The 27,168-nt window shown below is 46.4% G+C and overlaps 1 protein-coding gene across 3 annotated transcripts in view; it reads right to left on the bottom strand.

The window, feature by feature from the left end:
- Positions 1–13,333: 13,333 nt before the first annotated feature.
- Positions 13,334–27,168, bottom strand: part of MAMDC2 (MAM domain containing 2) — a 79,355-nt gene continuing 65,520 nt past the window's right edge. For all 3 annotated transcript variants that reach the window (XM_028748363.2, XM_028748365.2, XM_028748364.2), the window contains 5 exons: positions 20,621–20,714; positions 18,737–18,889; positions 16,774–17,033; positions 14,866–14,950; positions 13,334–14,336 (listed from right to left, as the gene is read on the bottom strand). In XM_028748363.2, the coding sequence (XP_028604196.2) occupies positions 14,272–14,336; positions 14,866–14,950; positions 16,774–17,033; positions 18,737–18,889; positions 20,621–20,714 (657 nt within the window). In that variant the 3' untranslated portion in view covers positions 13,334–14,271. The remainder of the gene's footprint in view (positions 14,337–14,865; positions 14,951–16,773; positions 17,034–18,736; positions 18,890–20,620; positions 20,715–27,168) is intronic.

The following is a 27,168-nucleotide window of genomic DNA, read 5'->3' as shown; positions in this document are numbered from 1 at the left end:
GGACCCCTGACCATTAGGTCCAGTCGTGACCGACTCTCGGGTTGCGGCGCTGATCTCGCTTGTATTGGCCGAGTGAGCCGGCGTACACCTTCCGGGTCATGTGGCCAGCATGACTAAGCTTCTTCTGGCGAACCCGAGCAGCACACGGAAACACCCTTTACCTTCCCACCGGAGCGGTACCTATTTATCTACTTGCACTTTGACGTGCTTTCGAACTGCTAGGTTGGCAGGAGCAGGGACCGAACAATGGGAGCTCACCCTGTCGCAGGGATTCGAACCACCGACCTTCTGATCTGATCAGCAAATCCTAGGCTCTGTGGTTTAACCCACAGCGCCACCCGCGTCCCTTATACTGTACAGTGGTTCCACTCCTACCTCCTGGGCCGTGTTCAGAAAGTGGTGGTGTTCAGACTCCTGGGCTCTCACTTGTGGGGTGCCTCAGTGTTAAGTCGTGGGTTGACATAGCAGCCGGCACAGCGATTTCTTCAAGTAGCTCTTTATTCTGGTAAGCTGGAATAGAACTGACAGTGAACAGCTCAGCCGGCCTGTATTTATAGGCAGCCGGCTGTCACATTGTAACCACAACAGCCCAGAGTTCCCGCCTAAAATAACTGCCGCGGACCTGAGTGAAAACTATCTACAGACCTGAGTGAAAACTATATACAGTATCCCCCTGTTGGCCCAGGGTGAAACTACACTACATAACACCCCTCCCCACCGAGATAAGGCGTTAGTTACAATCGTAATGGTTTCCTTATATACAGCACTACGCGTAATGGTTCAATTAGGCACAAAAGCATATCGGTTACATTTCCCATACTTAGACCAACAGTGATACCTGTCCAACAACATAGTCCTTTAAATGAGTTGGGCGCTTGGAAACTCTGCCAGACCGCCGGGGACTGGTAGCCAAGTCCGGAGGGCCACACAGTTCTCGCTGAGGCTGTGGTGCGACCCTAGGTGGCGTTGGAACCAACTCCCCTGGATCCGCTGCTGTGAGTGGAGCCTCCGCAAGTGGAGTGGTCTGAGTCTGTTCTGAGACGGCTTGGTTCGGCTCCACGCTGGCAGTTTGCGAGGGAGGTGTAGGTGGGGCCTCGCCATCTGTACGTGTCTCTTCTGGAGCCGCAAGCGCAGTTGGGGGCACCTCGGTAGTGTCCAAGTCCCCAACCCTGCGCCTAAGTTGGTCTATGTGCCGTCGCCACAAGCGCCCGTCTTCGAGTGCCACCTGGTACGAGCGAGGTCCAGTGACTCCCACTACTGTGGCTGGCACCCAAGGGATGTCCCCCACATAGTTCCGGGCAAAGACCTGGTTTCCTGGGACAAATGACCGTGGTGCGTTGGCACAGCCTGGGGGTTCAGCCACGGCAAAGTCGGGGTGTAGCCGGTCGAGCGGTGACCTGAGGCGGCGGCCCATAAGCAGTTCCGCAGGACTCCTCCCTGTGGCCGCATGAGGGGTGATGTGTTGCGCGAACAAGTATTCGGCGACCCGCTCATGCCAGTCTCCCCGGTCCAGGCGCGCCAGTGCCTCTTTTGTCGAGCGCACCATTCTTTCCGCTTGCCCGTTGCTGGATGGATGAAAGGGTGCCGTTAGGGCATGGCGGATGCCCAGTCCCAAAAGATACCGCTCAAACGTGCCTGATGTGAACTGCGGTCCGTTGTCAGAGACAAGGACATCAGGACACCCATGCGTTGCAAACAGGCCTCGCAGCACCCGGATGACAGCTTCGGTAGTGGTGGAGGGCATCAGGGCGACCTCCAGCCATTTGGAATAGGCGTCCACCACTACCATAAAGGTCCGGCCGTGAAAGGGGCCAGCCAGATCGATGTGTACCCTCGACCAGGGTGTCTTTGGCGTCTCCCACGTGTATCCCTTAGCTGCCGGTGGTGCAGGCCTCGACTCCTGGCACGCTTGACAGGCGGACACCCAGGCAGTGATGGCATCGTCCATATTAGGCCACCAGACGTAACACCGAGCCAACGCCTTCATTTTGACAATTCCCGGGTGGCCAACGTGCAGAGCCTCCAGGACGCGCTGACGGAGTCCCTGGGGAATCACGACGCGGTCTCCCCACAGCAGACAGCCGCGATGAGCTGAGAGTTCATGTTGTCTGGTTGCGAAGGGCTGGAACTCCGATGCAAAGGGCCCTTGTGGCCACCCCCTCCACACCCAGTTGAGCACCCGGCTGATGGTGCGATCCTGGGCAGATGCGGAGGCCACAGTGGCAGCCGACACAGGCGCTGCCGGAAGATCCTCAATCAGAAGGAGCGATGAAGCTGGAGCCGGGTCTTCCACAAATGCTGGAAGAGGGCAACGGCTGAGGGCGTCGGCATGGCCCATCGATTTCCCCGGGCGGTGGATGAGCCGGTAGTGGTAGGCAGCCAGGAAAACAGTCCATCGCAGCATGCGTGGTGAGAGAACCGGTGGAGTTGGACGATCACCGGCGAGGAGGCCCAGGAGTGGCTTGTGGTCAGTGATGAGGTCAAAAGTCCTGCCATAGAGGTATTCATGAAACCTCTTCACTCCAGCCACAAGTGCCAATGCCTCCTTGTCGAGCTGGCTGTAATTCCGTTCCGTCGGAGATAGTGTCCTGGAAAAGTAGGCGAGCGGTGCTTCTCTTCCATCTGGAAAACGGTGACTAAGGACAGCCCCGATGCCAAAAGGTGAGGCGTCGCAGGCAAGGACCAGCGGCCTGGATTCACTGTACTGTACCAGCACACTGTCCGAAGAAAGGAGAGCCTTGACCGCGTTGAAGGCCGCCGTCTCCCGATGACCCCAGGCCCAAGGCGTCTTAGTGCTAAGGAGTCGGTGAAGAGGCTCAGCCACTGTGGCTTTGTGGGGCAGGAACATGTTATAAAAGTTCAGCAGCCCCAGGAACGCCTGCAACTCCGTTTTGTTCTTTGGAGTGGGGGCCTGCTGGATAGCGCGGATCTTGGATGTGGTTGGATGAAGACCGGAGGCATCGATAAGATAGCCCAGGAACTCTACCTGTGGAACGGCGATCTGGCACTTCTCCCTTTTTACCTTGAGCCCGGCCTCCTGGAACCTGGTCAGCACGGCACGGAGGCGCTCGAACAGCTGCTGGTGTGAGTCTGCAGACACCAAGACGTCATCAAAATATGGTACCACGCCCGGAAGCCCTTGCAGGAGACGCTCCATAAGGCCTTGGAAGATGCCAGGAGCCACACTCACCCCGAACTGCAACCGGCGGCAACGGAATGCCCCCCGGTGGGTGACGATCGTCTGGGCTTCAGCAGTGGCATCATCGACTGGCAGTTGTTGATAGGCTTGGGCAAGGTCCAGCTTAGCGAAGACCTTACCCTCACCCAGGGAATGCAGCAGGTGTTGGACAACAGGAACCGGATAAGCGTGCTGCTGAAGTGCCTTGTTGATCGTGCACTTGTAGTCAGCGCAGATTCTCACCGACCCATCTGGCTTGACAGGCGTGACGATGGGGGTTTCCCACTTTGCGTGGTCAACCGGCTCCAAAACTCCTTGGGCGATCAGTTTGTCCAGTTGTTCGTCCACCTTAGCCTTGAGAGCAAAGGGAACCCGGCGTGGCTTTAGCTTGATGGGGGCGACTTGTGGATCCAGGCTAAAGGAGATGGGCGTACCTGTATATTGGCCCAAGGTGCCGTCAAAAACCTCGGCAAAGTCTTTGACCAGACCCTCAGTCTCTGCGTTAGAGATGCATTTGATGCCGGTGACTTCCAGGCCGAGGGCATCAAACCAGTCTAGCCCGAGGAGGCTTGGCCGCTGACCTTCGACCACCACCAACCGGAGCAGGCCCGAAAAATCCTTGAAGGCGATCCGGAACCGGCCAACGCCTACCACGGGAACGTCGTTTCCCTGGTAGTCTCTCAGGTGTACGCGGTGAGAGTCGAGTTGCCTTTTGGACACTCTGGGTACCAGTCTTTTGATGGTGCTCCATGACACGATGGACAGGGCAGACCCGGTGTCGATCTCCATGTCACATGGAGCTCCTTCAATGAGCACCGTGACGTTCAGCTTGCGTCTCGTAGGCGAGTCGGTTTGGCCAATCGTGGTTCCAGACGGGCAGCGGCAGTTGGTGAGAGCGAAACAACTTTCCTTGGCAGACTGGAGTGAAGACTTGGACTTGCGAGTCGATGAAGGGGGGGTGTCAGACGGAGCCGATCGGCAGACCTTAGCGATGTGGCCCCTTCTGGAACACCTCCTACAGATGGCGTCTCTGAATCGACACTTGGCACGGGAATGGTTGCCTCCGCAGCCAGCACATTCCGGTTGGCCCTTGGACTTCTGTTGGAACTTCCTGCGCTCCCGCTTTGTCTGGTGCACATCATCGTCTTCACTGGAGGATGCCTCCTCACTGCTGGCCTCTTCATGATGCACCGGAACGGGCTCCCTAGCAAGACGCAGGCTGCTGGACTTGCGGATCTCCTGAGCGGAGCGTTCAGCAGCTTCTGAGGCCACAGCCTCCTCAATGGCTTTCTGTAGCGTGAGGTCTGGCTTGGCTAGGAGACGCCGTTGCAGATGGATGTCCCGGACCCCGCAGACGATTCGATCCATCAGGGCATCGTCTAAGTCTCGGAACTCACAGTGCATTGCAGCCTGTCGCAGGGCGGTGGTGTAGTTGTTGATTGACTCCCCCTCTGCCTGGTTCCTGTGGTAGAACGCATGGCGGGCAGCAATCTTGGACGGCTTTGGTGCGTAGTGGTTGCGGAGCTTCTCTTGGATCGTGTCCCATGGTGATGCCTGGACTGCTTCAGGCGCAACCAACGCTCGGGCCGTCTCAAACACCTCAGGCCCACAGAGGCTGAGGAATAGGCCCCGCTTCCGATCCTGTGATACTGCTGTCAGTTCGTTGGCTTGGAGGTAGCAGTCGAACCGAGCGAGGTAGGAGTCCCATGATTCAGAGGCTGGCGCAAACGGCGGTAGAGGCACAAGTGAAGCCATGATTCCGATGCCGGCGTGAAGGGCGATGGATGGAACACAGTGCTCTAGCCAGAACAGTCAGCTCTGAACTGGTTCTGCCCAGTGATTTCGCTCAGTGATTTCGCTCTGTGATTCAGCTCAGTGATTCAGCTCAGTTCAGAGGCTGGCCGCATCTGGCTGTGCTCTGATGTCCATCGATCCCACCTTCGTCGCCAGTGTTAAGTCGTGGGTTGACATAGCAGCCGGCACAGCGATTTCTTCAAGTAGCTCTTTATTCTGGTAAGCTGGAATAGAACTGACAGTGAACAGCTCAGCCGGCCTGTATTTATAGGCAGCCGGCTGTCACATTGTAACCACAACAGCCCAGAGTTCCCGCCTAAAATAACTGCCGCGGACCTGAGTGAAAACTATATACAGTATCCCCCTGTTGGCCCAGGGTGAAACTACACTACATAACACTCAGGGTTCTGTCCTCTCCCCCATGCTTTTCAATATCTACATGCAGCCGCTGGGAAACATCATCAGGGGGTTTGGGCTGGGTGTTCATCAGTATGCGAATGATACCCAGCTCTACCTCTCTTTCAAATCAAAACCAGTGAACGCGGTAAAGGTCTTGTGTGAGTGTCTGGAGGCTGTTGGCGGATGGATGGCGGCTGAGGTTGAATCCTGACAAGACAGAAGTACTGTTTTGGGGGGACAGGAGGCAGGTGTGGAGGACTCCCTGGTCCTGAATGGGGTAACTGCCCCTGAAGGACTAGGTGCGCAGCCTGGGAGTCATTCTCCATCTGGTATGCAGGCTGAGACCCTACCTGCCTGCAGACTGTCTCGCCAGAGTGGTGCATGCTCTAGTTATCTCTTGCTTGGACTACTGCAATGCGCTCTATGTGGGGCTACCTTTGAAGGTGACCCAGAAACCACAACTAATCCAGAATGCGGATGTCAGGGAACTGCCAACAGTGCCGGAGGGAGAGAGCAAAAGCCATAGAGAGCCTTCAGGGATCGGGAGAAGCAGCTCCTCTTCTGGGGAAGAGAATAAACGCAGCTCCAGGGGAGAGGGGGTGCAGGAGTCGGATGTGGAGAGGCAGTCCCACGACTCCTTGCCTGGGACAAGCGGGGAGGGAAGGGGTCCTCCGTTGCCCACGCCCTCTCTGTGCAGAAGGCTTTCACGCAGAGAGGGAAGGCGGAGACTGGGCGTCAAGGAGCTTTTATGCTGGAAGAAGTTTAAGAAATGCCCACTCACAGATTCTGCCAGCGATTGAGGCGGCCACGGGCGAGTGGCTCTCCGGACAGATAAAGTTTACATTAGCAGCCAGCCAGGGAGAGGTTTGCCCTGCTTGCGCACGAGCAACCCCTAGTAAACATAACAGCAGCAGCTAGACTGGTGACTGGGAGCGGCCGCCGAGACCACATAACACTGGTCTTGAAAGACCTACATTGGCTCCCAGTACATTTCCAAGCACAATTCAAAGTGTTGGTGCTGACCTTGAAAGCCCTAAACGGCCTCGGTCCAGTATACCTGAAGTAGTGTCTCCACCCCCATCCTTCTGCCCAGACACTGAGGTCCAGTGCCAAGGGCCTTCTGGCGGTTCCCTTGCTCCGAGAAGCCAAGATACAGGGAACCAGGCAGAGGGCCTTCTTGGTAGTGGCACCTGCCCTGTGGAACACCCTCCCACCAGATGTCAAAGAGAAAAACAACTACCAGACTTTTAGAAGACGTCTGAAGGCAGTCCTGTTTAAGGAAGCTTTTAATGTTTAATAGACTATTGTATTTTAATATTCTGTTGGAAGCCGCCCAGAGTGGCTGGGGAAACCCAGCCAGATGGGCGGGGTATAAATAATAAATTATATTTTTTTAATTTTTTTTTAATTATTATTATTATTATAAATGTATTTGAATTAATTTAGTTAAGAAAATAAGTCACTAGTGCAGAGAATGGCTGTAGCAAAACCAATAGAAAAATACATCAAGGATCAAAAGGATAGTCATTAGAAATAGTGGATAAATGGATGGATATGTATTGGAAAGGCCCAAATTCACATAAACATTTTCTGTATTTGACCAAGATGCTCACCAAGTTGTGCTGCTGAACACATAGCTTAAGAAATTATCACTTTCTTTGTAACCTTATTGCAGATAACATAGGAATGGAAAAGCACTTAGAAAAGGAATAATTTCAGTAAAAATAATTCATTAGACACTTCCCCTGGTTTTGAAACAAACTCCATTGTTTCAGCTTAATTCAAAATATCATAGCTTACAGCACAATCCTATGTATATCTATCTACTTAAAAGTACAGTGGTACCCCGCAAGACGAACGCCTCGCGAGACGAAAAACTCTCAAAACGAAAGGTTTTTTCGTTTTCGAGTTGCCTCGCAAGACGAATTTCCCTATGGGCTTGCTTCGCAAAACGAAGCTTGCCCCGGGGACAGCGGGTCTTCTCTTTTGAAGCAAGGGGCGGCGGGGAGATCGCTTCTCCCCACCGCCCCTTGCTTCAAAAGAGGTCTGCCCCCGGACCTCTTTTGAAGCAAGGGGCTGCGGGGAGATCGCTTCTCCCGCTGCTCCGAAGCGGGGTGGGGGGGGCGGGAACACCTGCCCCAGCCGCCGGGCTTCGTAGCGCTGCTGCGAAGCCGGGCGGGGGGCGGGAACACCTGCCCCAGCCACCCCGCTTCGGAACGCTGCTCCGAAGCGGGGTGGGGGGGCGGGAACACCTGCCCCAGCCGCCGGGCTTCGTAGCGCTGCTGCGAAGCCGGGCGGGGGGCGGGAACACCTGCCCCAGCCACCCCGCTTCGGAACGCTGCTCCGAAGCGGGGTGGGGGGGCGGGAACACCTGCCCCAGCCGCCGGGCTTCGTAGCGCTGCTGCGAAGCCGGGCGGGGGGCGGGAACACCTGCCCCAGCCACCCCGCTTCGGAACGCTGCTCCGAAGCGGGGGGGGGGGCGGGAACACCTTCTGAAGGCGGGCGGGGGGCGAAAGTCTTTGTCCCCCCTGCCTGCCTTCCCAGGGGCTTTTAAATCGCCCCGGACAGCGGAGAAGTCCTCCGCTGTCCCGGGGCGATTTTAAAATGCTGGGGGTGGGAAGAAAAGCCCTTGTCCCCCCCCCCCCAGCCTTCAGAAGAGGTCCGGGGACAGTCTGTCCCCGGACCTGGTCTGAAGGCGGTTTCCCTAGGAACGCATTAATTGATTTTCAATGCATTCCTATGGGAAACCGTGCATCGCAAGACGAAAAAACCGCAAGATGAAGAGACTTGCGGAACGAATTAATTTCGTCTTGCGAGGCACCACTGTAAGTCCTGTTGAGTTCAGTAGTACTCCAGACAATGGTGCCTATGATTAGAGCATCGGCCTTTGGAGTTATGATGGTGACTTGGAAGCCTGACCATTTTACATCTGACCAGGCAAAATCCTCGTTGCAAGATGATATAGACCACCAGTTTACTGAATGATTTACTATATATAAGCTGCAGTAATGGTTCTCTGTATCCTACCAGTCTCCTTTTGTCAAGCAGTACAAGAGATAGGAACTGTTCTCTTGAAGAGGTGTTGAGACATGACCAGTGATGCCACCCAAAACCAGTAAATGAGTAAATGACCGTTTGAACTAAGAGGAGCCCAGACCTTAGAGTTCTTGCCTTCAGCTCCTGAAAAGAAGTAATATTTGCCTGACCAAATACTGCTTTATTGTCGGTTGGTGTGGGAGAGTGTGTATTTTAGAATTTTTAAATTGTAAACAACTTTGAATTCCTTGGCAAAATGGCAGGAAGTACATAAATAAAAAAGAAACTATAAAACTGAGCAGTGCAGCAAAACTGTTAGGGGGACTGGATGAGAAAAGATGACACATGCCAGCAGTTATAACATCTCACACTGCAGTCATGCTCCTCCTCCCCATTGTGGCTGACCTTTCCCCACTTGGGTCCGACTTTAGCTGCAGTAGCACAAACCTAAGCAGGAGGCAAGGGAACTCTCAAAGTCTTGGCCCACTACTGCTTTCCATGTAGATTCTAGCCCAGAAACTATTTTCTCAGGAGCATCTTCAGTTTAAGATTCTGAGAGGTCTCACCTAAGATCAGAATAATTACTATTATTAAATTTCTATACTGCCCTTCATCTGCGGATTACAGTATAAAAATACATACCATGGTAACAAACAAAAACAATCCCAACCCCCAGTTTAAAAGCCCACAGATTGTTTAATTAGGCAAAGGCCTGGAGAAGAGGAATGATTTTGCCTGAGCCTCCCTGGAAAGAGCGTTCCACAAGTGGGGAGCCAGCACAGAAAAGGCCCCTTCTCGTGTTGCTAACTTGGACAGCTGCTCCAGATGGATACAATGGTTGATGGTATGAAAAGCTGCTGAGAGGTTGTGAATTAACAAGGACCTATTTACCCTGTCTCTCCTAACAAAGGTCATCATACAAGGTGACCAAAGAAGTTTCTTGTCCAAAACCAGGCCTAACCCAGACTGGAATTGATCTAGCAAACCAGTTTCTTTCAATAGCTTGTGGATCTGCTCTGCAACCACTTGCTCAAAAACCTTGTACGAGAAGGCAAATGGCCAATAATTACTTTGATTTTCTAACTCCAGGGAGGGTTTCTTGCCCTAAGGGGACCCCAATTCCTTTCTCACACTGTCTTTGGCCACTTGCCCGCTGTCATCTTCTAAGCTCAATCCTGAGCACTGGTCAAACGGAAGGGAAAGTTGAATGATTAGGCAATAGCAGTTGCTGTTGCTTTTTTCTTTTTCTTTTTAGATGGTTGTTAAGTAATTTTATGTAATTTTTACTACTCTGTCCTAGGATCCAGTGGATTCTAATTTCAGTTTTTTATTTTAATTTTTGGATTTTCTTCAATTATCGTTGTTGATATTCCTTAGTGATAGTTTTATTGTTTTATCTTTTTTGTAAACAACCTTGAGTGGTTGGGGTGGTTTTTTTACAATCAAGCAATGCATTTATTTATTCATAAATTTCAATGCTGTGGAAATAGATTACAAGCTCACTCGACAGATCGTGCCCTTGCATTCTCCAACTACAAGAGTTCTGTGTCCTATGACACACAGATATTTAAGAGGGGAGATACAGATGGGAGAATGAGAGTTTGATTGTGTGAGTTGCCTTCTCTCCTGCTTCTGAACACCAACTAACAAAATGTGCTAAATATATTTAATTCCAAGTAACAAGTCGCTTCCTCGAACCATTTGTCCTCCTCTCCCAGATTGTTTTCACCTGCAATCTAAAAAAAAGGAGAGGGATGGCCAGGCAGTTGTGGTACCATTACAGAATAAGCCCTGTTTCCCTCATTTCTGTTAGTGCAATTTAAATGTTGGTGTTAATTGCACTTCTTGTTCTTTTTTGGTGATCACTCGTAGCTGAGTAAGATTGTCTTCCATAAACATGTTTTCCAAAAGTGAGTCTGTAAGTGGCTGTGGAGGCCAATTCTGGATCCGCACGTCCTTCCACAGTGGGGATATTGGTTTCCGGACAGAAGTTGATCACGGTGTGGATTTGCCAAGCATGCCTTCCTCTTAGCACATTTCTCCCTTGCGTCCTGAGTTTGAGTGTCTTCAAAGCCCATGACACCTTTGGTAAAGGCTGTTCTCCAACTGGAGCGCTCGCAGGCCAGTGTTTCCCAGTTGTTGGTGTTTATACTGTAGTATATTTTATACTGTAATATATTGAGCACATTATTATTATTATTTGCCTTGAGACAGTCTTTAAACCTCTTTCGTTGACCACCAGCATTACGCTTTCCATTTTTAAGTTCAGAATAGAGTAGTTGCTTTGGAAGATGATAATCAAGCATCTGCACAACATGACCGGTCCAACGAAGTTGATGTTGAAGAATCATTGCTTCAGCATTGGTGATCTTTGCTTCTTCCAGTACACTGATATTAGTTTGCCTGTCTTCCCAAGTGATGTGTAAAATTTTTCAGAGGCACCGTTGATGGAATGCTTTGGTTTGCCTCTTGTGTTGCCTTGCCCCATGTCTGATTTCTGTTCAGGGTTAGGACGCCAGCTGGGGTGGGCCTCTTGAAACAGCTGAAGGCCACAGGCTTCTGGCATGACTCATCCCCCCACCCCTGCTTTCTTACCCAAAGTGTGTGTGTGTGTGTCTTACATATAACCAGGAGCATCCAGCAGTTTTGTATGGATCTCTTTCCAGTTTGAGTCTCTTTACCATTTTTACCACAACCTTTTAAGACCAAGTTACTGTACTTCAGAGCTTTCCAAACTGTGTCAGGACACCTTACTGTGTCGGCTGCAAAATGTAGGTGTGTTGTGCGAATGCTCCCCACGTTCCTCCCGGGGCTGGAAAAGGGTTAGTTTAACCTTTGGTTTGTTAGTAAAACTGAATTACTGTGGCTTGAAATGTAAAGGTAAAGGTACCCCTGCCCGTACGGGCCAGTCTTGACAGACTCTAGGGTTGTGCGCCCATCTCACTCAAGAGGCCGGGGGCCAGCGCTGTCCGGAGACACTTCCGGGTCACGTGGCCAGCGTGACAAAGCTACTCTGGTGAGCCAGCGCAGCACACGGAACGCCGTTTACCTTCCTGCTGGTAAGCGGTCCCTATTTATCTACTTGCACCCGGGGGTGCTTTCGAACTGCTAGGTTGGCAGGCGCTGGGACCGAACAACGGGAGCGCACCCCGCTGCGGGGATTCGAACCGCCGACCTTTCGATCGGCAAGCCCTAGGCGCTGAGGCTTTTACCCACAGCGCCACCCGCGTCCCCGTGGCTTGAAATGATGCATGTCTAAAAAGTATGTCACCAACATGAAAAGTTAGGAAAGTTCTGCTGTACTTATTTAGTTAGTCTGTAGTCTATGATGCACCAGTATCTCCTAAATATGTATATTGTTGAAGCAAAATAAAAAAAAAATTCCTTCCAGTAGCACCTTAGAGACCAACTAAGTTTGTTATTGGTATGAGCTTTCGTGTACATGCAGACTTCTTCAGATAAAGCTCATACCAACAACAAACTTAGTTGGTCTCTAAGGTGCTACTGGAACAATTTTTTTTATTTTGTTTCAACTACGGCAGACCAACACGGCTACCTACCTGTAACTATGTATATTGTGTAAATAACTGTCTTGTTGGCTTGTGGCAATGAAACACTTCACTTTGAACTGTGTGGGCAAGGAGTTGTCTTCACCATCAATTCTGAAATGGCTGGCAACAGAAAAGGTTGAAGATCCTGAAGCTCTGCTGTGTTACTCTCCTGGTTACACTGGAATAGGTATGATCTTATGTGTTTCCCATTAGAGCCGGGCCTTCAGTCATCCCAGGCTCCCACCCCAAAAGCAGATCTTACTTCCATCTAGGTAAGTGGGATGGAAGTGATAACTTGGAAGTGGGATGGTGTTTGAAAAGTTCTTTTTAAAGACAAGTTGTGGCATTCTTACTTGTGGAAATGTCAGGATTGCAAATGCATATATGCTGTGGCTGATGGATGCTCACGGCGCCCAAGCCAGAAGTGACTCTAAAATGTTACTAAGAGGGCGGAAGGCTTTATGTGGGCCCTGCTGATGCGTGTGGGGGTCCGGAATGTAACCCCCGTGCAAAACGAGAATTGCCTGTACTCCATTGGGGTGGGGTGTCTGCACCACCTGTAAAGGTGGCACCATATTGCACCCTACTCAGCTGCTGCTTCCCCCACCTCCCACTGCTCAAAGCCTCCCCCTAGATTCTACTGAGCCCATTCCACAGGAATAGAGCCAACATTCCTGCTCCCCTTTTGGATGTTGCTTAAGTTGAGGAAGAAATGGGAATTTCCCCTTTCTAACCCCAGTTTATTCATTCTTCATCAGAGCCTTCCAATCCAAACCCAATCCGTGCAGTGATCATTACAGTCTCGGAACATGCAGAGGCAGACTTACCGTATATAGGAATAGCTGGTCTTGTGTTCCTAGAACTCCCAACAGTTTACAGCAACAGTTTGAATTACACATGCAAACCAACTGGAAGCCAGTGAAGTTCTTGGAACATAAGTACAGTCGTACCTTGGTTTTGGAACAGCTTAGTTCTCAGATGTTTTGGCTCCTGAACGCCGCAAACACGGAAGTGAATGTTCTGGTTTGTGAACTATTTTGGGAAGCCAAATGTCCAACGAGGCTTCCATGGCTTCCGATTGGCTGCAGGAACTTCCTGAAGCCTATCAGAAGCTGTGCTTTGGTTTTCGAACGTTTTGGAAGTCAAATGGACTTCCGGAACAGATTCTGTTCTCCTTCCATGGTACGACTGTATTCATTGCAACAAGCCCTAGTTAAGAAAGTAGCTGCCACACACTGGGCTAGCTATATTTTCCAGATTATTTTTTTTCAAAAGTAGCCTATTGTAATAGTCTGGTCTGGAAGTTACCAGTGCATGGGTGAGGTTTGAAAATATATTTTAGCCACTTCTAGTCACTTAAGTGGAGTCAGAGAAATTATTTTAAATTGTATTTTATTACCTTGTTCCAAATTATGGGAAAACGTGATGTAAATACATGTGCATGTGCACACAAAACACACACCCATACATATCTATAAAATATAAAATATTCAGCAATCAAATATGCATAATCTATTTCTAACAGGAAGGCAGATTGTTTGTGGCTGAGTATGATAAAGACAATTCTGCACAAGTCTATAAAGCTATTTTTTTTAATAAAAAAAACCTGCATTCCAGTCTGCTGTAATGTATGCAGGTCACTGTTTATGTATTGTAATCAACACTTTAACAGAACCTTTACAGCAGTTCATCTGTTAGCTGCTGGAATGACAAATGGATTCATTACAATAATTGTTTGGCAAGGAATAGCCAAAAACAAAAAAACCTACCCAGATCGTTTATATGTTATACTTAATATTTTTATAAATGGGTTCCCTGAAGTGATTGGGTTTCCTGAACAACAATTGAAAACTATTTCATTTGATCTACAGAATATTACTAGCTTTTAATAATATTTTCTCCATTCTTTCTAAATTCTAAAATTAAATCCATAATTTGCCAAAGACAAGACATTCACTGAATGCAGTTTTAGTTAACAGAATGACAAATTATATATTTTGTCCATTTTGCTTTCTGTAATTATGTGCCCAAAAATGTTTACCAAAAACACATTTGTCTATTACTTCACACTCTGTGCAAAATGAATAGCCCTTTAGAATATCTGATGTCACATGCAAAATAAAATACAATAAAAAACAAAGTGAGGGAAACCCTGAGTCAGTAACTTCATTGGCAAGGCTGAATTCTTGCCATACCTTCACGCTGCTAACAAAATAGTTCAGTATTTATCACTCTACAACTGAGAGCAGGGAGGGAGCTGTGCAGTTCCTATTGTAGATAAGCAAGGTGATACTCCATCTGCTTCTGCGGAGCTCAGTATTCAATTTCATTAAAATCGGCAGAATAACCAGAAGATTGCAGTATGGTTTCTCCTGTTTCTAGAGGTGGAGGAAAAGAATATTTGAAGTAGCATACTATTCTATAGATAATCATTTTAACATGGGCTACTATTGAAAAACAAACACAGTGCAAACTTATACTTGTCTATTTGGAAATAAGTCACATCAGCTTTAATGGAGCTTACTCCCAGGTAGGAGGGTATAGTATTCCAGCCATAATAATGAAATTCATTCAAATAATGGCCTAGTGGAATTTCAAGCAGTTGGTATCATTTGACAAAAGAATCAGGCGGGATTTGACTTAAGAGGTTCACTCATGCAACAGGACTTTCCCTTTCTCTCCTCCTCCATGCCATGCACCCCCAAATCTGCTTGGAAGGGTTGGGGAAGCACCCCACCAACAAGTTGAGGGTATGTTTACATCTACATGGATTCAACACACAAGTGCCACTAGGAGCTGCCTCACTGTACTGCTTTATTTGTAGTTCATATAGTCATCTATCACCAGGAAATGTGGGGGGGGGACTAGAAATGAAGTGAAGAAGAACTTAAAGTAAATATAATTTACCTTTACAAGGTCCTCTCTGAAATAAAATATCATCAATGGCAATGTCACTTCTTACTGATATTCCACGAACTGCTTCAAATATAATCTGTATTTTTAAAAAAATACAATTTTTAAAATATTTTTGAAGGTAAAGTTTCCAGTAATTTGAAAAGTATATATAGAAGAAATTCTTCAGTCAACTGAAATATTTTTTAGCCATGGACCTAATTAATGCAAAGAAGTTCATTGAAATTGACTTCCCCATCCACTCCAACCCACTGAGAAGTCTCTCTGGAGGGTTTGTGATGTGGGAGGGGGAACTACCCTACTGAATTTTGGGGAACTTCCCACCCCACCCCCCTACTTCAGCATCCACCTCCCACTCCATGTTATTCAGGAGGGTTCTCTGACCCTCCAGTGACCATTGGATGTGCTGGAAGGAAGACAAAAAGTCCCCTTACACTGGTTTCCTTCTAGTCACATTAGCTAGGATCCAGGCCAATGTGTTTTAATGAAATCTTTATTTCTTTATTGCATCCAGAACATTAAACATATTCTCTTAGGACTGCCTGGCAGATAGATACCTTAACTTAAAGAAAAAATCCAATTATTATTACCAGTGTTGTAGCTTCTCAGGTACAGTTAAGGCTGTAATCCTATACCCACTTACCTGGAAGTAAGTCCCACTGAATTCAGTGGGACTTGCCTCGGAGCAGGTATGCCTAGGATTGCACCATTAGATCAACATACAGAGCATGTTTACAGAAGCAAGTTCCACTGTGCTTATTTGAACTTTCTCCAAGTTTGCATAGGATTGTATCCCTTCTGCTTCTTCAGCTTTCATATGTGGCTCCAGCCAGGTCTGTATTATAGCAGTATCCCAGGTCTATGAGTAAGTACCATGGAACTCAATGAAGTTTACTTCTGAGCATACAGGTACAAGGATGGCATTGTTGCCAAGAAAGCCCACCTATATTATATGATCAGCTGGTTCAGAGTTATTCACTGTTAACTTGAGTCACCATGTTCCCTTGCTTGGGCCATTCAAAGGTTACTTGCAGACAAGGCCAATCAGGAGAACTGAGCTGAAAAAAATATTTTTGTTCCACTGAGTTATTTTCACTGTGTTGGTTTAAATAGCTAGATGTGTACACGGTTTTTCCCACATTACTTTTCCCACATTACTTTTAAAAGTGACTACATGGGAACACACCTGGGCCAGTTTGGGACTACAACCCAATGTTACTCAGGCTATTGCTACCTAAATCCATAAAGAAAAAACTGTTACCTTGGCTATGGAACCAAAGCACATAATACTGTAGTGGATTTACCTGCATTGCAAAGAGGTAACAATCCTCCTTACCATGAACCCTAAGGTGAAAGTGACTGGGACGCGGGTGGCGCTGTGGGTTAAAGCCTCAGCGCCTAGGACTTGCCGATCGAAAGGTCAGCGGTTCGAATCCCCGCGGCGGGGTGCACTCCTGTCGCTCGGTCCCAGCGCCTGCCAACCTAGCAGTTCGAAAGCACCTTCGGGTGCAAGTAGATAAATAGGGACCGCTTACTGGTGGGAAGGTAAATGGTGTTTCCGTGTGCTGCGCTGGCTCGCCAGATGCAGCTTGTCACGCTGGCCACGTGACCCGGAAGTGTCTTCGGACAGCGCTGGCCCCCGGCCTCTTAAGTGAGATGGGCGCACAACCCTAGAGTCTGTCAAGACTGGCCCGTACAGGCAGGGGTACCCTTACCTTTACCTTTTTAAGGTGAAAGTGAAGTGAGTTAAGGAACCCGAATTCTAACAGTGGTTCTTTTCCATTCATTTGAGTTGCTTCAGACTCTGTTGCAAGACTGCAGCATGTGTGTTAGCAACTAAAAGTGAGTTATAACATGTCATAAACATCCCCAATGGGATCCATTGCTGCAATGTTAACTTACCTGATGAGATCTATCACATGTATATTCTATTTGGCCTCTTAACCATGTGATGCTTTGTTCACCATGCCTTCTCCAGAGGAGGATCTCGTCCTTATCACCATGCTTTTTCATATAAACATTTAATAGCCCTGTTCCAGAGCCATACATGTGATAAAAAAATGTAAGACACTGATGTCCAACAGTCCGTCGTAGTACCCTTGAAACAAGCTGTGTCTTCTGTCCATAGATCATGTTGGATGCCTCTATGTACATGTAATGTCCTTTTTTAAAAGAAAAAGATGCACACCTCCATAAATGCTGTAATGAGTACCCTACCCTTGGGGCTTGTTCTGCATAAGGAATTAATTTGTCCACAGTTCAGTTAGACTTTCCTGGAGCTGCCTAGTGCACCAAGGCATTGCTTTCTCACAGTGTCGCCATTTCACAATCATCAGTGGCAGCAGTTTTTTATGTTCAAACTACAACTGCATCTAATAATCAACAAGTTCATATATTCCTGCCTCTATTGCTACAATTCCACTCTTCTTTGCTACTCATTTTGTCAAGGAAAAAATTCTCCCCCCTCCTCTTCACCACCCCAGTCAATCCTGAAAGAAATAAGAATTGATAGCAATCTCAGGAGATGGAAAGAGACCAAGAATAGCAAGAACAGCTGTTGGGTGCTATGGATATCGCTGCACAGAATTGCATTAGTTAACAATGTGCTTGAGGATTCTTTGAACTTGGAGAAATATTATTGGGAAGTGTTTTTTTAAGTACCGTATTTTTCGCCCTATAGTGCGCACTGGACCATAGGGCGCACCTAGGTTTTTTTTGGGGGGGGGGGGGAATAAAGAAGAAAAAAAATTTCGGGCTGCAGGCTGCTATCCGCAAGCCTTTGGAGCCTGGTGGGCACTCCCACCGCGCTCCGAAGGCTTGCGGATAGCTGCCTGAAGCCTGGAGAGCGAGAGGGGTTGGTGCGCACCAGCCCCTCTCGCTCTCCAAGCTTCAGCGAAAGCCTGCATTCGCTCCACAGAATCCATTGAAACACAGAATCCATTGAAGATGGTATAAAACCGACTGGGGTACACAGATTGTTAAACAACACATTATTTGGTTTCTAAGCTAGTCTTCTGTGACACAATGAAGCTGAGAAAATTGAAAATTTAGGAATCCAAGATCATCTAAATTAAAACACAAGTTTGTGCATCATTTTAAAAATCAGAACTATGAACTGTAGAAATAGCATCTGATGTTGCCTCAGTAGTACTTATTACTCATTCTAGTTGTTTTTATACCCATGTTTTAAATATTTTTACTGAAGATACAGTAGAGGCAAAATTGTAGAATTCTGTGAATTATTTCCCTTTGGCTCTCCTGAAGTTTTGATAGAATCTCAACTGGTGGTATGTTATGGGTGCACAAAAAATGGACATCCCAACAGGTTAAAATTGCACTTAAAGGGAAAATATTTTCACAGCTCTATTATCAACCTATTTCTTAGCTTTTCATAATTTGGCCACCTCAGAGCTCTCACCAGGCAGACTCTTTGCAAAATGTCAAGGTACTGGAATAAATAATCCAGATTTTATAATGGCTTGAGTGTTCAAGTGTTGTTCTTTTCCTGCCCAGGCTTATTGGAAGTGACTGGAAAAAAATGAGACTGTCAATAATCTGTTACAGGTCTCTTTAATGCACAAAGCAACCTACATTGTAAGATCAGCTTTTTTGTTTGTTAAAAGGAAAAGAGTAAACCTGTTTAAAGGGGTTTGTTTGGGTTCTTAACTGTGTAAGTCCTCTTTGCAGAATAAACAACTATGGTTTATTGACCCGTGTACATTATAAAAGAAATTATCCCCTCTAAATACTTTGGAGAGTCCTGCCTTACCTAAAATGTATTGGATAAGAAAACTTTCTGTCTTATTCTCTGATCTTCCATATTTTAGTCAATGCCCTCTAGCTAAAAATTTACAGTTTAACTCACCTACCCCAGAAGTGTGGTCTCCTTTGGGTCCAGTGTAAGATGTTGGTGTCTGACCTCTTCTCTTATGCCAACCACTCCGGTTTCTATTTTGCTGAATGAACCCACATTCATTTCGCTCAAAAGTACATTCTCCAGGAAAAGCAGGCAATATATCTGTAACAAAGAATTTACAGAGTTACAGTTCAAAGTAGGTCCAACCCTGTCTGAAATACCACACACATATGGCATTGTGGTTGGAAGTCATCACCAACTTTACCTGTTACCTAAAATTTGCAGTATCCATTAATCTATTTGAATTTGTCAGTTTTAAAAAGCAACACTGATGACACATTCCAAGGTTTTCTACTTTCTGAAATTATGAAAGCAAAATGGCTTTGGATCCCTTTACATAAAACAGCATTAAACCATAAAACACACCTGCTTTTCACTCTAAAATAAACTTTATGGACAAATAATGTACTTGAGGAAAATGCAGGCCTGACTGAAAATATAGTTTGCCTTGGTCCTGGAGACTTAAGAATATGACCTTAATTATATATTTGCATAGGATTCCACCCCCCCTACTCATAGTTTGGATCTCTAATGCCAGTGTGGACATTTAGGAAGTGTTACCCCAGAAAGTAAGCATTACTGACATGGGAGAACTCAAATTGCATCTTGCACAATGCAGAAAGCACAGTTCATTCTGGCCTTCCATAAGTTCCTGCTTTCAGAGCAGACAGGGAGGAAACCCTGTAGGCTCATCTCATGACAGGTGTGATATAATGGGAATTTAATGTGCTAAAGGAAAGCATCCATATTCTTTGCCGCTTCCCTTTGAATACATTCTATTACTCATCAGCAACATCATCCCGCTCTATGGATGTGGCTATAAGGCAGTTATAAGGCAGACTTGTGGGACAATGGAGGCAAGGATGCACAGGCCTGTTTCCAGAGTTCCCAGCAACCACTAACATCATTTTCCTGAATGAACTGCTAGCATTAGTGTGAGCTGGCTACTATTTCTCCGGTGCCCTGGATTCTCCAGAAGATTGCAAGTATTTTGTATTCTATATTTCAGAGCTGTGGAATCTCTGGCGCTCCAGATCTTGCTGGACTACAAGACCCTGCATTGCGGACCCCTGGCCATGCTGGCTGTGGGCCGAGGGGTGCTCAGTCCAACAATGTCTTGGGCAGCCACAGCTTATCTGTTCCCACACTACTTAATTTTAGGTCACTAATAGGAGAGCACCCAGGACAGAGCACGCCTGCATATTCAGGTGTGTTTGGGTGTCCGTATGGGTTTAGGCTGGGAATGTGCTTGGTATGGTGAGATTTCCATGCATGTGCTGCTCATGGATTGGGACTGATGTAACCCATATGTCACAATACACATATGAGTAAAGCCTGTGAATCCATTTATCATTTCCATATTACTGAGTAAAGGCAGGTTCAGATGCATAGTTATTTGACTTAATTTGTATCTTTACAACTAACTGAGCAATGATAATGTACTGTGGTGAGAAACAGAAATCGAGGATTAAAAAAAAACTACTGTAAACTAAGCTAAAACGCAAGTGGCTTTACAGTAAGATCAGCAATAAAATATATATTTGAAAACACTGGAGAAGGCAAGGTATAGAATAACTACAACATGGAGCATATTTTGGAAAATGGGGAAAACCAGGGAGGGAGGGGTGGATGGGAGGTCAAGTTAAATGTAAATTGGAAAATAATGTACCGATAACAATTTGAAATATATAAATAAAATCTTTAAAAAAATTTGTGGTATGTTGTGAGATATTCTGAAAGAAAAATATGGAATTAATTAGGGAATTCTATAAGAGACATAATAAGAGATAATTCTTAGAAACCCTGTGGACACCATATGCATATTTAACTTACCAGCTGCTTGACAGCTTCCTAAACTCACTGACACATCATCTAGCGCCACTAGTCCACAATCCCAAAAGCTTCTACACCAGCTCACGAACACCACCTGAAATTTATAGAAAAGATGTTACTTTTTAAATGCTTTTGTTTTATCAGTCCTTGTAGTCTCCTTTTTCTAGGAAGAGAGCTTTCCTGCATTTCTTTTTTAGTGTTCTCTGCTGAAGACATCTGAATAATTTTAGTCTGGAAAGAGAGGCGTTCCTATGTAGTCTCATCTCAGCACAAGCCTATGTTATATTTTTCTGAATGTATGATAAATCCTGACTAGCTCTAGTACAAAATATTCTTTACTATTTATATTTTTAGGCAGTACTTCATCCCAAAGGATCCGACGGCAATAAAATATATTTTATCACAACTAGTGATGGGAGGTGCGAATATTCTCCACGAACTAAATTCTAATGTAAGAACCAGTTTTACAACCTACATTTAAAAAATCTAGTACAGTGGTGCCTCGCAAGACGAAAAGAATCCGTTCTGCGAGTCTCTTCGTCTTGCGGTTTTTTCGTCTTGCGAAGCAAGCCCATTAGCGGCTTAGCGGATCAGCTGTTAAGCGGCTTAGCGGATCAGCTGATAAGCGGCTTAGCGGATCAGCTGTTAAGCGGCTTAGCGGATCAGCTGATAAGCGGCTTAGCGACTTGGGGGAAAGGGGGGGGGGAGGGAAAAAAACCTGCAGGAACTCACAAGACATTTTCGTCTTGCGAAGCAAGCCCATAGGAAATTTGTTTTGCAAAGCACCTCCAAAACGGAAAACCCTTTCGTCTAGCGGGTTTTCCGTCTTGCGAGGCATTCGTCTTGCGGGGCACCACTGTAAATAATAAGTCAAGCTGTAATATTGCTAGTGTAAGTAATTTCAACCATATGTAATAGCAGGGGTCGGCAAGGCTTACCTTGTCTGGGCCAGTTCACTCCAGTGGAGATCCCTCGCCTGAGTGCGTGCGATTTCTGGCATCTGTGCAGACTTGATTTCCGGTGCTGCAAAAGTGAGTCCCCACGCTGTGCTGTCGGTTTAGCGCACCGTGCGGGGACTCACCAAGCAGGCGGCTCGGAGGCCGGTAAAACCACCCCCGTGGGCCGCTTGTGGCCCATGGGCCTTAGGTTGCCGACCCCTGTGTAACAGCCTTCTTTCTATTTTGGTGTGACCTTATTCTTAGCAATTCTATACCCTTGGCCATACAGTGATGTATACACAACATAATTAGAATTCAAAGTTGATGGAAAATATACGGTTAGTGGCAGGCTTAGTGATTAATGTGAGTCTTTCACGTTGAATTTTCAATTTCAAGTTTGGTGCAAAAAATCAAAGAATGTGAATTTACTGCATTGCCCCATTGAATAAAAGTATCTGTACAGATTTTTGTTGCCATCCTAACAAGTTTACCCATGAATAAACATGTTTTTGAATAAACACGGCCTAGGACCCTCGTACCTACGTGTGATGGGATGATAAGCTGCTTGTGTGTAAAATCCAGATCCCTCAGAGTTTGACCAGGTTTTCAAACCTCTGCCTGTGACGGAGCCCCTCCTGCATGGCTGCGTCAATCGCTGGCAGAATCCGAAAGTGGTTGTTTTCGGAAACGCTTCCAACATAAAAGCTCCTTAACGGAAACACGTCTCCTGGCCTCCCTGCGTGACAGTTTCCGGCGAGGAGTGGGTGTCCCTATAGGAGGTCCTGAGACCTCTCCACTGTTTTCGCTGGAACCGTCTCTGAGCCATCCCTCCGACTCACTTTCCCTTGGAGTTACTGCTCGCCCCCTACTGGTTCCCTCTTCAGCTGCAACACCTCTTTCAACCTCATTGAGCCTCTGCACCTCCTGTCCTTCCGATGGCAGTTCCCTGACACTACGGGACCACCTCTCCTGGTATGCCGCACGGAGGACCTCAAGGTCCATAAATAGCAACACCCTAGAGGTCCTGGGCCCTAAGGAAGTCAGATTAGCCTCAACCAGAGCCAGGGCCTTTCCAACACTGGCTCCGGGCTGGTGGAACGCTCTGTCTCATGAGACCAGGACCCTGCAGGATCTGATTTCTTTCCGCAGGGCCTGTAAGACAGAGTTGTTCCGCCTGGCCTTTGCCTTGGAGTCAATTTGATTCCCTCCTCCTCCTCCTCCTCCTTTTTTCCTTTCTCCTCCTGTGATGAGGCTGCATTTTAATGTTTTAATGTTGTATTTTAATCTTGTTTTTCGAGTTGTATTCATTCAACTTGTTTTTATTATTGGTTGTTAGCCGCCCTGAGCCCAGCCTTGGCTGGGGAGGGCGGGGTATAAATAAAATTTATTATTATTATATAATTTTCAATGCATTAAAATGAAGATTCTATTTTAAATGAAAATTCTCTAATATTCTCATTAATCGAGAATATTCTCCAAAATATTACCATATTTTTCAGTGTAGATATTTTTTCCTTAGCAATAATAGGCAAAAATAGCGGGTCCTCTTATACACAGATAGCATGGGGGGGTTGGGCGATTGGTGTCAGCAGCCAGGAGATTGGCAGCTGCGATTCGGCTTGTGATTGGTTGCTGCGGCAAGGTCTGCTGACAATTGGCTGCAACTATGGCAATTGGATGTTGATTTATGGCAGTGTTGAGGCGTGTGTGCAGCGTTGAGGCGTGTGTGGTTGTGTCTAGTGGGCTTTGAGTGGCGACCATGCATATGATTGGTGGCCATGGCAATGCGTGCAATTTGCAGTGGTGTGCAGGCTGTAGGGCGACTGGCGGTGGTGACCACCCGGTCACAAAATATAGGGGGCATGTATTCTCATAACATCACTAATAGTATAAGATTGCAAAGCTTATGGGCAGACAGGTGAAGCAATTATTGGGTCTCCGGAATGGAAATACAGTAAGATGGACACTATACAATTTAACTAGATTAAGACATTGGTGTGAGGGGAGCTACCTGATCCATTTTACCCTATACTTAAAAGATGAAACAACTGAAGGAGAAAGGGGGAGTTTCTCCACTCCTATAAAATAAAAAATCTTCCATCTGTGGTAAGCCTCTGAACACAAATGGCATGTTATGGGAACACAGCCACCACGGGGAATAATCTAAAGTAGCCTTTACAAGCAGAATAAACATTGCTTCCAGGGCTGGGTTAATGTATTTGGAAACAAAAATTTCTTTTCCATGTACTATCTGAAAGGCAGTAGGCAAGTGAATAATGCAAATTGCATGCCAGACCTTAACAAAAGACCATTTGTTCCCCCTCCTATTTTATAACCCAGAAAGCTAATCCTTTTTTAGGATAATTAGTAGCAGAATTGGCAAATACAGTCATACCTTGGGTTACAGACGCTTCAGGTTGAGTTTTCTCGGGTTACGGACCGACGAAACCCGGAAGTACCGGAACAGATTACGCCTGGGTTTCAGTGTTGCGCATGCGCAAAAGCGCTAAATCGTGCTTTGCGCATGTGCAGAAGCACAGGATCGCAACCCACACGTGCGCAGACACGCAGCTGCGGGTTGTGAACGTGCATCCCACACGGATCACATTCGCAACCCGAGCGTCCACTGTAAAGGCCAAAGTCTGCTGGCTGAGACTCCACTGTAGGTAGTAATTCTTCCACTGATACTTGACAGCTTTATGCTTGAAGCAAGAAGCCCTTTTGCAAGCGGCAACAAATACAATTATAAATATGTTTTCTGAACAGCATCTGAACAATCTCTGCAATTATTCTGCTGCTTCATCTATAACAGATGGAACTGAAATCCCTGTGCACCTTGTAAAAACTTTGAATCTGGGTGGGGGCTGTTCAAATGTTGACTTTACATACTTCCATTTGCCATTTCAACTGGTTAATGTATCTTGCAGATGACCTGCCAACATGAATTATTTCTGTTGGCCCTTTGGTCTCCAAGCAAACAGTTCCTCAAAAACTTGCCAATGAACAATCACATGAATTAAATTACAAATTCTCAAGAGGATCTAAATCTGCATAGTCTTTTCAATTTAATGTAGCATGACAGCTGATCATACCGCATGAAGTACCGTATCTTGCTTTCTGTGATATATTCAACATCAAATGAGAAACTATTGCAACAAATCATTTCCATTCTTACTGAAGCTAATGTAGTGATTTGCCCTTTCATTATGTTTCTTCAGACCCAACACCCTAGCCATTATTTCTTTATTATTACATTTCTATACCACTTTTCTTCCACAGAGCTCAAGCTGGCACACATGGCTCAAGCTGGCACCCCCTCCCCATGTTACCCTCCTGTGGGGCTGGACAGGCTGAGAGGTGGTGACTGTCCCAAGGTCACTCAGTGACCTTCATGCATAGGTGGGGATTTGAACCCTGGTCTCCTAGACCTAGAGGATACCCACACTAGCTATTTCAGCCATCTTTGTTGTTCTTTCATGCCACAGTATCTGAAAACTACTGTGATCTAATGTGTCTTCTCGTTTGATTTTTAAAAAAATCTATGATGTGAGGACAAAATCGGTGAGAGTTTCCAGTTGTTTATCATCTGTACTTTCAAGCTCACGGGGCACAACCAAACAAATCACAAATAGAAACATGAACTGCACGTATGCACACAATGTAGAATAATTTTTAAATATCAGGGTTTCCACTTCTGCAATGATACCGTTTTTCCCTCCACAGAGGTTATATTAAATTATCAGAAAACATGGTTACAATTTGTAAATGTGTTGAGTACACACATTTGTACCTTCCTACAATGCATGAGTCAAAATACTGTAATAGGATCTCTGCTCTGAGCCTCACTGCCAAAGAGGAGGCTAGGAAAGCGGTAGAACTTTGAATTCCAGAAAGAAGAACAGGATTTAGAGGATGAGTTGAGCACAGAAGTATACAGGCAGCTCCATATCATTAATTAAAGTGTTCACAACATAGTCAATATTATTTAATATACACAATTAATAGATTTAATATATTTATTTATTAAGCAAATTTAATCTGTCCCTGGCAGATGCACTGCACGGAAATGCAGGAGAACCCAGTATTTGTGTGTGTAAAAGAGAATCCAGCCCCTGAAATCCCGCCCAGAGAAGATCCAAGCGCACAGAGCAGGAGTCAAAGTGACCCCAAAGGTCCCCTTTCCTTATGAATGTGAGTGTGTGGATGTGAGAGACACTAAAGGGGATCTGAAATATCTTCCCCTCTCCAATCGAAAAACAGGAGTCCGAGTTTGCTTTCCCCCACCAGACAGGTTTTTCTGCACAGCTGATACCTACCTACCGCAATCTCCCCAAACCCCTGCCACTCCTTCTCACCCCACTGATCCCCCTTCTCTAGGGCCCAGCCAGACCCTTGACTTGTGCGCACCAAGGACAGTGAGGAGTGCCCCCAACTCCCCACCACCACCACCAGCCCCCGTCCGGGGACGGCTCTCACCTAGCCTTTTGCTCCCTCCTTCCTGACTCTATGGGGTCAGGCGGTTTCCATCTTCAGAGTCTACATTTCCCCTGTGGCAACTACTACATGAAGCTGCTGAGTGAAGCCATGTAAACATTCCTCCTTTTTAATCTGGTCCTGGTGAGGCAGTAGAAATACTGGACCAATGTCTGATACTAGTATTTCCAGTCCTAGGACGACACTTTAACCATTATACCAGTACTTTTCAAATGTTTTTAAATTGGTTCAACTTGTTACTCATTCTTTCAGGACCCACTTGTCAACCAAGTACCTCAGGTTACATACGCTTCAGGTTACAGACTCTGCTAACCCAGAAATAGTACCTCGGGTTAAGAACTTTGCTTCAGGATGAGAACAGAAATTGTGCTCCGGCGGCACGATAGCAGCGGGAGGCCCCATTGGCTAAAGTGGTGCTTCAGGTTAAGAACAGTTTCAGGTTAAGTACAGACCTCCAGAAAGAATTAAGTACTTAACCAGAGGTACCACTGTACTGCTTTTGAGACTCCATTTCCCCTTCTGCAACAGAAAATCCAACAATGTCACTTTATTTGTGAGTGAATATAGTGCTATGTGGGCAGTATCTATGGGAATAATTTAATTGGGAGAACAGCAGGAAGGGGATAATGACCACATGCTTACAACTGTTTTATTCTTGCTTCATAAGGCTTTGTGTTGGCTTATCAGTGACTTTGTGCTGATACAGGTTTCATACTGATTGTTTTAGTAGATGTTAATTGGTTGTATCTCTATTTCTTGGTTACTGAATTGTAATGTGAATTGTCCAGAAGTCATGGCCGATTGTGTTGTATATAAATGCACCCCAAAATAAAATATAGTCACAGATATCAGATCTCCAGTATCCCATGTTTAAAGTATAATGTGGACAAATTATGCAGATGCTTTTCTGTCCAAGGATAAAAAAGGAACAGCAATTGCAGCACTGAAGAATGAAGGAGAAAAGAGCCCCGAGAGAAAACCAAGGCGGGAGACGATTCCTGTTGCATCTCCTGTATATTCAAACAGTTACACAGTGCAACAGAAATGGCTACCTGAACAGAAAAATAGGATAGTGATGTGTTTAGCAAGTCCTCAGCATTCAATTAGACTTCCCGT

Source organism: Podarcis muralis, chromosome 11, assembly GCF_964188315.1.
Source record: "Podarcis muralis chromosome 11, rPodMur119.hap1.1, whole genome shotgun sequence".
NCBI classification, from domain to species: Eukaryota; Metazoa; Chordata; class Lepidosauria; order Squamata; family Lacertidae; genus Podarcis; species Podarcis muralis.
Note: the sequence above shows the minus strand (reverse complement) of the source record. Positions and strands in the feature narration are given on the sequence as shown.